This window comes from Anabrus simplex, chromosome 1, assembly GCF_040414725.1.
Source record: "Anabrus simplex isolate iqAnaSimp1 chromosome 1, ASM4041472v1, whole genome shotgun sequence".
In the NCBI taxonomy this organism is placed as follows: domain Eukaryota; kingdom Metazoa; phylum Arthropoda; class Insecta; order Orthoptera; family Tettigoniidae; genus Anabrus; species Anabrus simplex.
In genome coordinates this window covers 995,785,154-995,800,700 of record NC_090265.1, presented here as the reverse complement: position 1 = coordinate 995,800,700, position 15,547 = coordinate 995,785,154, and the positions used below count along the sequence as shown (strand labels likewise).

Below are 15,547 nucleotides of genomic sequence, written 5' to 3'. Positions count from 1 at the left end.
TCTTTTTCCTAAACCACGTATTGCCAACAATTAATCCATTCCTTCTACAAAAATCTATTACCAAATCTCTTTCTTCATCTTGGTTTCCATGACTATAAGGGCCAGTTATCTCTTCTTTTCCCTGGTTGTCTGTTCCAACATGTGCATTCAAGTCTCCCATTATTATAACCTCATTGTCTTCAATACAGCTTTCCAGTCCTTCTAGAAACTCTTCTAAACATTCATCTGCATTCCCCGATAGGGGTGCATAAACCTGTATAAAATCCTTGATTCCACACTCAAGTCCAAGTCTAACTTTAATTATCCTATCACTGATCTGGTCAATTTTGTCCACATATTGCGCTAGATCTTCTCTCAGTGTAACACCAACACCATTTGTTGCCATCTTTCCTCCACTCCAATATAATCTATATCCTTTCTTCAATTCTTTTTGACCTTTCCCCTGCCATTTTGTCTCACTCATTCCTATCATTGCTATTTGTTTCTTCTCCATATACTCTATCAGTTCTTCTACTTTGCCATTCAAAGTCATGACATTGATGATGCCAATTCTTGTGATGTCTGGTAGCCCACTTCTCACAGTTCCCCCAGAGCACCGGGAACTGCGCGTCACTTCAGGGTGATGCCCTAGCATTTTCTGCAGCCTCGATTCACTTGCTCTAATTTTTAAGGCTGTTTGTACGATGGGTTCGCCTCTCCCAAAGGCATTTTATTACCTTCTGCTAGGTTCAAATTAGGCTGACCCTAACATGGAGTCAGACGCCTTTTGTAGCCGCTCCTCTGAAGTACAGACGCTACAGGTTTGCCCCTTCCACCATTTCCACCATACCGAAGGCCATCTTCTCCACCATAGATGCTGTTGAGGTCTTCACCCATAACCCAGGGCAAGGGCCCTCCATATTTATGACCCCTGGAGAGAGGGGGCCCAATATTTTAAAGCCCCCAGGAATTGGGCTACCTGGTAGTCCGCAGGTTGTATTGGGTATTTCAACCAGCCCTACATACTGTAGGGATCCCCTAGCTGCCACCTGGCAATGCACTCTGTAGGAGTGAGGTTCTCCTGGTTACTTATTGGAAGTTAACCCCATCCACAAAGGCTGAGGTTATATGCAGAGACTCGCAACACAAATCGACCCAAAATACCATTGAGAGTTTAAAAATGTTGGATTTTAATGATTTTTTTAAATGGATTAGGCCCCTAGCTTACTGCATTTTGCACAACAGAGTAACATCACATAGTAGGCCAGAATATGTCGACCAAAGAAAATGGTCACATGTTGAAGGCACCATCTAACTAGACTGCATCATTGTGATAGGTACTTCTTAAGTCCATGTCAGTCGTAAGAAAAAATAGCAGTTCTCACACTAATGATAAGAGCCTACCCTAGGAGTAGAAGTTATGAAGTCTCCATACCTCCTCTCTGAACAGCTTTAGGCAATTTGAATCACTGGGCATGAGGTTATATATGGTCAGGCAGAGGAGGAGCCTGAATCATTACCAGTCACCACACCACACGTCAACACAAAGTTCTAGATCACCACATACAACATGGAAGGCAACGTCAGAAATAATCAGGAGATAGTTCTAGAATACAGTAGACCAGCAGTATGGGTATATGTGAATTGGTTTACAGTATATTTTTAGCTACAGCATTGCTAATATATGTCATCAGTGATCTGCATTTAGAATTGTCACCCAGGTAGCAGATTCCTTATCAGTGTTTACCTAGCCTTTTCTTAAATGTTTTCAAAGAACTTGGAAATTTATTGAACATTTCCCTTGATAAATCATTCCAATTCCTCATCCTATAAATGAATATTTGCCCCAATTTATTCCCTTGAATTCCAACTTTATCTTCATATTTTGATCTTTCCTACTTTTAAAAGGTTTTCCGTGCTGATGAGACATTGCTGAATGCAGGTAGGATGATCATTACAAATGTAAACAAGGTGGATGTCCAACTTAATGCCACCATATATCAGGCACTTAGGATATACCCCTGTACACTTACATCGTGTTCTAAGTAATATATATTTGAGACAACAACAAGCAGTGCCCCGTGAAGGAAAAATACAACAATGTGAAGTTTCCTCAGCTGCTAACAGTCCAAGAAATCATGCACAGCCCATGCTTGATGACCTCACGCATTTACTAGAATTTCTTTTACCTCAGAGAACTTGGTGCTTGCTGAACCAAATTAGATGTGACCTTAGAAGAATCAAGTCCATGCTCCATACATGGGGAATGTCATACTCTCCACTGTGTGATTATAGAATTTCAGATCAGGTCATAATACACATTGTTTAGGAGTACTTCAAAAAACAGTTTACTAGCTGCAGGAATGTATTCATTAATGCCTCTTCAAAGGCTTTAGGATAGGTGATTTCGCTTGTTGTCATCATTTGGTCTGTTTCTCAATATTTGCTGCACCAGTATTAATTTTCCTTCTGTGTGATACCACTGTAAATAATTATCCACATGATAAATAATAATAACTGCCAATCCTATTATTGAAAGAAGGGATAGTAGGAAGCATTGCAGACACCATTATTTTAACCACATTCTCATGGTTTACTACGGGCATGCAGTCCCTGAAAGTTTGGATCCTATTTCATGTTTACTCTATAAATTGTTTCCGTACACAGCGGCCTTATTTGCTATTAAAACAATCTTGTTTGTACTGCTTTTTAATTGGTTTCATTTGATCCTTCAGGTTTTAATTAATAGAACCCTTTTCATATCTAAGTATCCCAAGACATACATCACAATAGAAGTAGGAGGCCATAGTTGATTGGTTCATATGTGAATCATAGTGACCTTTGGTGACTGTCCTGACTGATTTTACTTGCCAGATTTTCCCGTACTTCCTCCTGGACAAATGCTATGATAACTGCTATCATAGCATTTGTCCAGGAGGAAGTATGGGAAAACCTTAGTACATTATTTTCAACCTCACAGCCTATCCTTATTCCAAATAATTATTGCTACATGTAAGTAGTTCTATACAGGCCTGACAGAGACACTCCTAACCCCAAATAATGAATATTTTTGATGAATATTAATTAAGAGCAGTAATGGAATGTTGTTGTACTCTCAAGCTATTTTACGGTATCAATATTTATTTTATTTTTTTGGTTTATTTATTGAATTGAAATAGGTCTGCTGGAATATATCCTGCCAAAGAATACAAGTGGGATAGTGGACAGTCATGAGATGGATTACAAAGCTTTTGAAACTCAAGTGGACTCTGAGAGTGTATCCCCTGCTGATATTAAAATCAATGATAATTCTCTTGTAAAGGTAGACCATACATATAAGCTGTATTACGGAGGAGGTCACAAAAGACCTGACAGTAATTCCTCAAGAACTATCCCAAACCTGAAAGGAAAGAAGGCTTTTATTGTCTCCGAAGGCAACAAGTGAGTAGAATTCCTGAAATGCTTTTATTCAAGTAATTGCTGTGAAGCTTTGATTTCAGAAGGCAGGTAGATATAACACAAATTATTTACCTAAGAATCAAAAGAAATCTAGGGACATGAAAAATTTTATGTTAATACGTAAAACTGATAATTAATTTATCTACAATTTGGAAATAGTCCTAAGTGGAAAGAACTCCACATTACTCTATAAACATATACTTAGAAAACTTATTTTTACATTAATATTATAGAATAAACATTCCGTCCCCCCTCCCTTTAATCTCATTTCTGCTTTCATCAGTCTACACTCATCTGCCTTCTGATGATCGAAGCTTTGTATCCACATGCAAGAATATGATATATCACTGCATCTTAAAAGGCAGACTTGGTTGATTGTATGTTTAATTATTTCTGAGATTGTGATTAATGAGTGATTGTAACCAAAGGTGGTGGGCTTTGGAGGTAAAATTAGTCCCCAGTTCGGATCTCTGCGCTGGGGAGAAAGAAGGACAAGTCATGTTAAGGTAGGAACTTGGAAATTAATATCTCTCAACATATATGAAAAGCTAGAGAACGTAAAAATGAAGTGATAGCTAAACATGACAAACATATTAAGAGTAAGTGAAATAAAATGGCCTGTGAAAGGGACTTTTGGAGTGATAATTTGAGAATTGTACACTCTGGGGAAAAAAGAAGTTATGCAGGTGTAGGGATAGACTAAGTCAAAATTTAGGCATTTGAGTTAAGAGCTATGTGCAATACAGTGATAGAATAGTTATGGAGAGAATAGAGACTGAACTAGTTGACACAGATATACATGCCAACAACTAGTCTTGCAGATGAAGTGATGATCAATTAGAGGAAGTGATGGAAATGATCAAGGATAATGAGAGCCTCATTATTCTTGGAGACTGGAATGCTTCTGTAGGTGAAGGGAAAGTTGGGAATACTGTGGGTCAGTATGGTCTTGGTGTGAGAAATGACAGAACACAACTACTAATAGACTTTTGTAAAGTGAAAGGACTAATAATTACAAACACTTTGTTCTAACAGCCGAAAAGACCTAGATTGTACCTGGAGGTAAAGTTCAATACCTAATAGTTTATGTTATGATGAAGGGAAGATACCATAACTAAGTCAAGCAATGCAAAAATTATCCAGGTGCTGATGTAGCAAGTGACCAGAACCTCGCATTGTTAAAATATGACTCAAGATTAAGAAAGAACCTTGAAAAATATTGCAGATGTGGTGTTAGAAAATTAAAACAAGACAGAGTCAAGGAAAACTGGCATAACAGAAGGTTAGAGAAATATGTAATGGTCCAAGTAAATGGAATGGATGGGCCTTAAATGCTCTATCCTAGAAGCTATGGATCAGGAAGTAGGATAAATGACTAAACAAGTATGAGAGCCATGAATTACAGAATATGTGCTTGAACTTCTGGAAAAAAGAAGGGAATTCAAAACCTCAAAGAGTGAAGAAGGAATTAGATATTATAGAAGACTCGGAAATCTAGTCAACAGAGAAGCAAAGAAGGCTAAGGAAGAATGCATAATGAGACAGTGCAAGGAAATAGTGGAACGGATGGAGAAAGGAAATATATAAACAGCTTATGAACTGATTAAGGAACAATTCAAAACAGGCAATGGCTGTAGTAACAGCATATTAAACAAAAATTGCTAATGGAAGCGATAAATAGAAAAAATTGTATGAAGATCCAGCCGAGATAAGCGATCAACTAGGACCCTCTTTAACAAAGGAAGAGTAACGTACGGGTGTGAAAGAAATGAAAACTGGAGAAATGATGCATGGATTGGATGATGAAACACATGGCTATATTTTTTAACTGTTCACAGAAATATATGAAACTGGAGAAATTCCAGAAGATTTCACTCCTAATCTGAATACCAGAAACCTGGAACTCTAAAATGTGAAGAACATCTCACCTTAAACGAGGAAGAGATAGGAGATTATAAAGTGTACTTGACAGGTGTTAGAAAGGGAAGGGCAGAGTCTGGGGTAGGGCTGTTTATCTGGAATACCATTGCACACAACATAGTTTCTGTTAGGCATGTAAATGAGCGAATGATGTGGGTAGATTTGACAGTTGGAGGAATTAGGACGAGAATTGTCTCAGTGTATTCACCATGTGAGGGTGCAGATGAGGATGAAGTTGACAAATTTTATGAAGCATTGAGTGACATCGTGGTCAGGGTCAACAGCAAGGATAGGATAGTGCTAATGGGCGATTTCAGTGCGAGAGTTGGAAATAGAACTGAAGGATACGAAAGGGTGATTGGTAAATGTGGGGAAGATATGGAAGCTAATGAAAATGGGAAGCGTTTGCTGGACTTCTGTGCTAGTATGGGTTTAGCAGTTATGAGTACATTCTTCAAGCACAAGGCTATTCACCGCTACACGTGGGAGGCTAGGAGTACCAGATCCATAACAGACTTTATCTCAACCGACTTCGAATTCAGAAAATCTGTTAGGAATGTACGAGTTTTCCAGAATTTTTCGATGATAGAGACCACTATCTGATCTGTAGTGAACTAAGTATCTCTAGGCCTAGGATAGAGAAAGTGAAATCAGTCTGCAAACGAAAAAGGGTAAAAAATCTCCAAGACGAGGAAATTACACGAAGTACATGGATAGGATTAGTGAGAAGTTTCGAGCAGTAGAACCCCCTGTGGGTGGGGGACACAGATGAAGAATACACCCAAGGTATCCTCTGTCTGTCGTAAGAGGTGACTAAAAGGGGTGACCAAGGGATGATCAAATTAGAACCAATCACAGTCTTCAGAATTGTAATGGATGACCACACAAGAATTCTAAGAATTCTAATGTGGTCAAAACAGTTTATACCAGAATCTCTTTTAAGTACAGTCATTCCCCAAAGTAAGGCAATTAGCCTGACTAAGTTTAAGAGATAAAGGGCTAATGTTCAATAAAGCCAATAATAAAAAAAATATTTAAAATAATAGGCTGATTTTTGTTACAGTGAGTTTGAAAGAACAGCTGAACCGATTTACAACATGAAGCATTATGATGATAGCCTGTAGATATGCAGTGTGTCTTTAAAATCATAAAAATTTCTTGCCATATTATTTAAAATTATTAAAGAACAATGTAGCATTCTGATTGGTCAAAGCGCTCACCAGTATTTCAAGGTCGCCTGTTCCATAAGAGTGCTGAGGTATGTGGCACGATAGAGGAGGTGGAAGGAGGTAAGCACGTATGCGCAGTCAGACATCTTCCATCTGCTTCTTCTAGCCTGTGCTGTAGGAAGTCACTTGGCCGAGAAGAAGCTATTCAGAATAATTTTACTGTGTCTTATGTAATTCTCCCTATATTTGCCAGCTTGACATGTTTTCAGATAAATTTTAACATTTCCTTCTCCATTTCATCTCTCCCTATATTGTTCGCTTCAGCGATTTTGAAGAAATTTTGACACCGAGGGTGTGAACTACTTCTTCCATTCTGGTAGTTAGCGAAGGAAGTTGATCTTCCATGTCATATTAATATGCTAATTTTCAGTTTTGATTTAGCTGACATGGTACTCATAATAAACCAGGAACATCTTTCAGTTATTAATGAAATCATTGACATGCTCCAATAAAACAACACAAATGTTGAGAATGGATTTTTCATCGATACCCATGGGAGCACTAGAAAAATATTTAGGATATACAGGGTGTGCAAGGAGGAATGGTCAATATTCAGGGATATGACAGGAGAGATCATTTGAAGCAAAAATCTTCATATGGACACATGCCCTACTCCAAATGGTTTCTGAGAGAGAACACATTTAATGTACATTTTGTTTTGGGCTAGTGGTGCTCATGTATGTGTCTTATCCTAGGCTAGGAGTTGGAAGAAAGCGGCCATGGCCTTAATTAAGGTACAGCCCCTGCATTTGCCTGGTGTGAAAATGGGAAACCACAGAAAACGATTTTCAGGGCTGCCGACAGTGGGATTCGAACCCACTATCTCCCGGATGCAAGCTCACGAATTAATGGTTTGCTTCCACATGTTCTTATTCTAAAAATTGGAGCCATAAACTGAACGTTTCCCAACGCCTCCTAAACGGCACCAGATTAGGGCCTAATTGTAAGAAATATATATATGTTTAGATTTGGAAATAATAATTGGAGATAAAGCTGGACAGAGAGCTCTAATCCCTCGGTAGCGCCCTAGTGTAGGCACTCCAGTATATAACACACAACTTCGCAAAGAAATATACAGTATATGAACTGTACCTGAAAATCCTTTTAGAAGAGAGATGTGTTCATTGCCAATGTCAAGTACCCACCGAGCCCACCCAAAAAGGTATGTTTACTTTTATAACACAACTAAAGTTTTCACGCACCATCGACCATTAGCCGGCCAGCTACAAGCACGGCCATTGGCCAACATGATGTCATTCCCATAATTCCTAACTCGCTGGTTCCATTATCAACCTGCACAGAATAAAAACACAGCAAGAAACACGCCAAAAAGAATATGTAATTTAGTAACTGTAACCTATCTTTCCAAATCCAGGCCAAGCTCTGTCATGAGAACAGTCGCCCCCTTCGAGAAGCTCTTAACTATTGCCATGGCGCATACTGCCCGCACAGCAAGAAAAAAAGTAATTTAGTGGTTACAACCTGTAACAAATTTTGCAACAATAGTCCGTTGGACATTTACATAACAGTTGGCAACAGTTCCTAAATCTCTGGCAGATTGTAAAGGACGCTCCTATCAGCAATCCCGTGAACTAAAAATGAAAGAGCATCACCGGCCGCCGAGCTTTTGTGTACATTAAGCAGAGTGAGTGGAGTGCCTACATTACCTCGAACTAACTTAACAACATTTGACTAAACACTTCCATTTTCTTTCAAGAGGCATCAATTTCCAATTTGCTTGACATTTTTAAAAATCACAATCAATAAACGTTAATGGACATGAATGTCTCTATTTACCTCACCCAGTTTTCACCTATGGCCAGTTAAATGTTACACTGTCAAGAGAGTGATATTTTAAAGTTGCAATAGGGCCAAAAGGTAATTGTACAAGGAATGCACCGTGTAAGTCGCTGCGTGTTTTGGGTCACGTAGCTATCAGTTTTCATTCGGAAGATAGTGGGTTCGAACCCCACTGTTGGCAGTTTTCCATGGTTTTCCATTTTCACACCACGCGAATGCTGGGGCTGTACATTAATTAAGGTCACGGTCACTTCCTTCCCACTTCTAGCCATTTTCTGTCCCAACATCTATACGTTGTAAAGAAACATACATACATACATACATTATCATTATAGACTGTTATGCCTTTCAGCGTTCAGTCTGCAAGCCTCTGTGAATTTACTAAACGTCGCCACAATCCTCGATTTGCAACTAGTGTTGTGGCCTCATTTAGTTCTATACCTCTTATCTTTAAATCGTTAGAAACCGAGTCTAACCATCGTCGTCTTGGTCTACCTCTACTTCTCTTACCCTCCATAGCAGAGTCCATTATTCTCCTAGGTAACCTATCCTCCTCCATTCGCCTCACATGACCCCACCACCGAAGCCGGTTTATGCGTACAGCTTCATCCATTGAGTTCATTCCTAAATTAGCCTTTATTTCTTCATTCCGAGTACCCTCCTGCCATTGTTCCCACCTGTTTGTACCAGCCATCATTCTTGCTACTTTCATGTCTGTTACTTCTAACTTATGAATAAGATATCTTGAGTCCACCCAGCTTTCGCTCCCGTAAAGCAAAGTTGGTCTGAAAACAGATCGATGTAAAGATAGTTTCGTCTGAGAGCTGACTTCCTTCTTACAGAATACAGTCGATCGCAGCTGCGAGCTCACTGCATTAGCTTTACGGCACCTTGATTCAATCTCACTTACTATATTACCATCCTGGGAGAACACACAACCTAAATACTTGAAATTATCGACCTGTTCTAGCTTTGTATCACCAATCTGACATTCAATTCTGTTCAATTTCTTACCTACTGACATCAATTTAGTCTTCGAGAGGCTAATTTTCATACCATACTCATTGCACCTATTTTCAAGTTCCACGATATTAGACTGTAGGCTTTCGGCACAATCTGCCATTAAGACCAAGTCGTCAGCATAGGCCAGACTGCTTACTACATTTCCACCTAATTGAATCCCTCCCTGCCATTTTATACCTTTCAGCAGATGATCCATGTAAACTACAAACAGCAAAGGTGAAAGATTACAGCCTTGTCTAACCCCTGTAAGTACCCTGAACCAAGAACTCATTCTGCCATCAATTCTCACTGAAGCCCAATTGTCAACATAAATGCCTTTGATTGCTTTTAATAATCTGCCTTTAATTCCATAGTCCCCCAGTATGGCGAACATCTTTTCCCTCGGTACCCTGTCATATGCTTTCTCTAGATCTACGAAACATAAACACAACTGCCTATTCCTCTCGTAGCACTTTTCAATTACCTGGCGCATACTGAAAATCTGATCCTGACAGCCTCTCTGTGGTCTGAAACCACACTGGTTTTCATCCAACTTCCTTTCAACGACTGATCGCACCCTCCCTTCCAAGATGCCAGTGAATACTTTGCCTGGTATACTAATCAGTGAGATACCTCGATAGTTGTTGCAATCCTTCCTGTTCCCTTGCTTATAGATAGGTGCAATTACTGCTTTTGCCCAATCTGAAGGTACCTTACCAACACTCCACGCTAATTTTACTACTCTATGAAGCCATTTCATCCCTGCCTTCCCACTATACTTCACCATTTCAGGTCTAATTTCATCTATTCCTGCTGCTTTATGACAATGGAGTTTATTTACCATCCTTTCCACTTCCTCAAGCATAATTTCACCAACATCATTTTCCTCCTCCCCTTGAGCTTCGCTGTTCACAACACCACCAGGATGATTTCCTTTTACATTGAGAAGATGTTCAAAATATTCCCTCCACCTCTCCAGTGATTCCCTGGGATCTATTATGAGTTCACCTGAATTACTCAAAACACTGTTCATTTCCTTTTTCCCTCCCTTCCTAAGATTCTTTATTACTGTCCAGAAAGGTTTCCCTGCTGCTTGACCTAGCCTTTCCAGGTTGTTACCAAAATCTTCCCATGACTTCTTTTTGGATTCAACAATTATTTGTTTCGCTCTGTTTCTTTCATCTACATACAACTCCCTATCTGCCTCGGCCCTTGTTTGGAGCCATTTCTTATAAGCCTTCTTTTTACGTTTACAAGCTGCTCTCACTTCATCATTCCACCAAGATGTTCGCCTTTTCCCGTCTTTACACACAGTTGTTCCAAGGCATTCCCTGGCTGTTTCTACTACAGCATCCCTATATGCCACCCATTCACTTTCTATATCCTGAACCTGCTTAATGTCTACTGTTCGAAACTTCTCACTAATCATATCCATGTACTTCCGTCTAATTTCCTCGTCCTGGAGATTTTCTACCCTTATTCGTTTGCAGACAGATTTCACTTTCTCTACCTTAGGCCTAGAGATACTTAGTTCACTACAGATCAAATAGTGGTCTGTATCATCGAAAAATCCCCGGAAAACTCGTACATTCCTAACAGATTTCCTGAATTCGAAGTCTGTTAAGATATAGTCTATTATGGATCTGGTACCCCTAGCCTCCCACGTGTAGCGGTGAATAGCCTTATGCTTGAAGAATGTATTTGTAACAGCTAAACCCATACTAGCACAGAAGTCCAGCAAACGCTTCCCATTCCCATTAGCTTCCATATCTTCCCCACATTTACCAATCACCCTTTCGTATCCTTCAGTTCTATTCCCAACTCTCGCATTGAAATCGCCCATTAGCACTATTCTATCCTTGCTGTTTACCCTGACTACGATGTCACTCAATGCTTCATAAAACTTGTCAACTTCATCCTCATCTGCACCCTCACATGGTGAATACACGGACACAATTCTAGTCCTAATTCCTCCAACAGACAAATCTACCCACATCATTCGCTCATTTACGTGCCTAACAGAAACTATGTTCCGTGCAATGGTATTCCTGATAAAGAGCCCTACCCCAGACTCTGCCCTTCCCTTTCTAACACCCGTCAAGTACACTTTATAATCTCCTATCTCTTCCTCGTTATCTCCCCTTACCCGAATATCACTTACTCCTAGCACATCCAGATGCATCCTCTTTGCTGACTCAGCCAGTTCTACTTTCTTTCTTCCATAAGCCCCATTAATATTGATAGCTCCCCATCGAATTCCATTTCGTTCGCCAAGTTGTTTCCAAGGAGTCCCTCGCCTGTCAAATGGGAGTGGGACTCCGTTACTCCCATAGGTCCGAGGCTTGCTTAAAATGTTCTGAGCTCAGTCGATTCATGAAGCAGGATGCTGCCCTACTTGCACATAGTCCAAGTGAGGATCTCTCCTCTAACGGGTTATGGACCACCGGTGGATTGTATAGTCCTAGCCGCCTGAGCACAAGGAGGACCACGACTCAGAATATGTCCGAGATGCCCACTCCCATTCCATAGCAACTGGTATCCCGACTCTCAGGACCACTTACTAGGCCACTCAGCCGTCACGAACTAGGACGTGACTACAGTAACCCACAAACATGAACCATGTTGTAAAGAAAATTGTAAAAAAAAAAAAGAAAAAGTACGAGGAATGTTGTATATAAAGAAACTCTTCAATAAATATTTATCCCATTGATCGTCATGTCTTGACTAGTTTCAGCTAGTGTAAAATTAATCTTAAAACACACTGATCCACCTGTTAGTTTCCATTTGATATAGACTAACAAGGAAATTCAAACATTATTGAAAACAAGCAAGATGCCAAGGGTTCTTAGTGTGCGACTCTTGCAATTAAAGAAATTTAGGCAGTTCCAAGTCCAGCTTGCACTCGATGCATATCACAGAATTAGAGATGAATATTAGTAAAAGTCAATCAATAATTTGTGTTACGGGAATTTCGTGGAACGCAGAGGTGTAAGAAGGTGTCGGGGTGAATGGGCAGACAAGAAAATGACCAGAGCATAAATTAAAGCACTAAATTTTGAAATTTTATTTCTCTTCTCTTTGTTTTTGCTGTTGTTTAAAATTCGATAGAAAATCTGAATAAACAACAACAAATAAGCTTGTCAGCTCTGATAACAACAGCGGAATATAAGTGCCAAAATCAGGCACAAGAACTAGAGAAAATTATCAACACGATAGTCTACATGGGATGAGCAATATAGTCTAAACAGGTACACTTTTATAAGAGCATGTTTGCTCCACTAATTTTGACGTATCCAGAGAGACGCACACAAAATGCTGTTAGATGGTACACTTATTTATTCACAATTATTTACAAATTAAATACACATAACCGTAATCACTGCCGTCGTAAACAAAACACTTCAGTCCGAAAACATCAACAAACCACCATTTTTACAAATGCCTATCACTAAGCACATTCCACATGTACATTGCAACCTTAAAACAGTTGACTGCTGTCTGTTTACAAACATGACAGCTACGAGGTCACAAGTATAACTCCTGTTAAACCATAACTCCAACTAAACAGTAATTCATCTCTACCATCAAGACCACCTCCTTATATAGGTGCCTGGCCAGACTTCTAGAAAGGCATGTTGCAAAATACCTTCTCGTAAATTCTAGAGTGCTTAATACATAGATATAATGTACTGTATTCTCCATAGTTCTCGTTTACCTAGTGCCATTCTGGATGTTACCGTGTGTTTCACAATACTGTAGTGGATTACACATCATATATACAGGTAATAATAAATTATATACAGTTTCTTACATTAACTAAACTTATATGAATGTCTATATACAGCGGTGAAAGGCCGGTACGCTGCCGCCTGAGCCACAGATCCTTGTCAGTCCGGCCATTAGATACTTTAAAATCATCAAGTCCCATCTTCTGTGCAATAAGTGTTGCCTGAGCTCAAACCACAGTTCCTCTACCAGCACATTTGAAGCTCATGCTTGCACAGACCACTTTAGAACAGCTTCTTCTAATTCTGGAAACTGACTCTGGTGATTACAATTTATTTGAGCACTTTTCCCTTCTTCAAAAGCAGTTTCAATCAATTTATGTTTGCTAAGAATTGTATTTGAAGTTGACAGAGGAATGTTTAACTTCCACAGTATATCCACACTCTTCATATTTGGATTATGATACACTTCTTGAAGAATTTGTAGTTCTTCACTGCATGTTGTTTGCCTCACTTTCTTCCTCTCCATTGCAAACATGTAAATAATGCCCAGATAAAAATAGCCAAGAACACTGTATCACTATACGCCAAGCTATCATCGCTGAATGAATAGATGTCACTAAGAAGCACAGTCGCTGCTAAACTGAGCTGAGCTCTCGACTGCTACCACGCCAAGTTTAAGCAATCACTTAAACTTGGTCGAAGTGACATGATCTGAACTGACACCGCTCGAATGAGGTTGTTGGCGGTTACAGGAAGATTAACACTGTTGGAGTGGAACAGAAATCAAACTCGTAGTATTTAATGAGCAATACCAATGTCTGTATGATATTTTAAGTGAAGATTACCACAGCAGAAAGCAGAATTCAATAAGTTGACGCTTTAAACAGCAAATAAACGCCAATCACTCTAATACTGTACAATACAAAGCAATGTGAAGGTAGACCATGGCCGTTTTCTCGACTTGTTTCTGAATGCTAGCGGAGAAAACCAAACGTGCGCGACGTCATGAAACAAGTCTGTCAATGCTCCAGGACATGTTCTAATGTTTACAACATAAAATGCATGGTACCAGCTGTCTGTAAGGGTAATTAAGCATTCTCTCTTACCCTAACACACATCACATCACTAACAAGCGTGCATGTCGGTGGCTGCATGACCAACTGGACTGACAAATGTGTGATGACTGGCTAAAGTATTGAATGAAGAACGTCAAAATTTGAACATAGTAAGCGGTATCGTGAAAAGGTGCTAAAGCTATATTTTGTATAAAATTTACTGCTTTGGAACTGCACTTTTATAATTCAACGTGATTAACAGGAAAACATGTTACTGAGGAACGTACTAACAGGATTCCACTGTACTACCAAGGAGGCACATTTGTACTCTGAAGTTGGACTTCGAAGTCTAGGTGAGAGAAATGGACGAGGAAGGTACTTACTGGATTTCTGTGTGAATAGCGACATGGTTGCCTGTAACACTACATTCCAACAACATCCAAGAAGGCTGTATGCATGGATATCACTTGACAGATTCAGAAACCTGATTGACTTTACTGTAGTGCAAAGACGTTTGAAGGCTTCAGTCTTAGATTTTAAGATCTTTCCTGGAGCTGACTGTGGAATTGATCACAATATGCTGTCAATGAAAATGCAGATTAAGCTAGAAACTATCAAGAAGTGTGGTGAAAGACAGCCAAGACTCACAAACAAGAAAGCTCTTAGTGGGACGTAAAATAACATTAAAAAAGCTCTTTGGGAATTCAGTGACCTTGTAAGACAAACTCCAGGATATAAGTCTTGATAAGGACAAACCAGTCTCGCAAACATGGGATCAAATGAAAGAGGCATCAGAACAACGACTGAACACTACAAAACATCCTTGAATATCACAAACCACATTACATTTAATTGAAGAAAGACGTAGTCTGAAGAAGGCTGGTATCCACACTACCCAGGATAAAGACAGGTATAGAAACTTGTGAAAGGAAATACAATGGAAATGTAGAAGTGACAGAGCACAGTTCATTAACAGTGCTTGTGAGGATATAGAACAACACCAAAATCAGAATCAGGTACGTGATCTATTCAAGAAACTTCACAGCATCACCTGTGAATTTAAACATTGTACTTGGGTGGTAGACGACAAGAATGGCAACCCTATCGGAGAAAAGGAAGATCCTGTTGAAGGTGGAAGCAGTGCTTGAAGAGTTGTATTCTGGAGATAACAGTGGTGCAGATCATGTAGCAGATGAGCAACTTATGTTGGAACCTACAATCTTATGCAGCTTATTCTACATCTGAAGAACTACAAGTCTCCCGGTGTGGACGGTATATATGGGGAGATGATCAAAGAGATGGGACAGGAAGGCATTGATGTACTGCATTCATTGTGAAAAAGCGTATGGGAAACTGGGGAATGGCCAGAAGATTG

The 15,547-nt window shown here is 39.5% G+C and overlaps 1 protein-coding gene across 3 annotated transcripts in view; it reads left to right on the top strand.

Annotated features, from left to right (window-relative positions):
• LOC136857880 (aldehyde dehydrogenase family 16 member A1) overlaps positions 1-15,547 on the top strand; it is a 188,573-nt gene that overhangs the window by 149,192 nt on the left and 23,834 nt on the right. For all 3 annotated transcript variants that reach the window (XM_067136912.2, XM_067136911.2, XM_068225325.1), the window contains exon 10: positions 3,159-3,420. In XM_067136912.2, the coding sequence (XP_066993013.1) occupies positions 3,159-3,420 (262 nt within the window). The remainder of the gene's footprint in view (positions 1-3,158; positions 3,421-15,547) is intronic.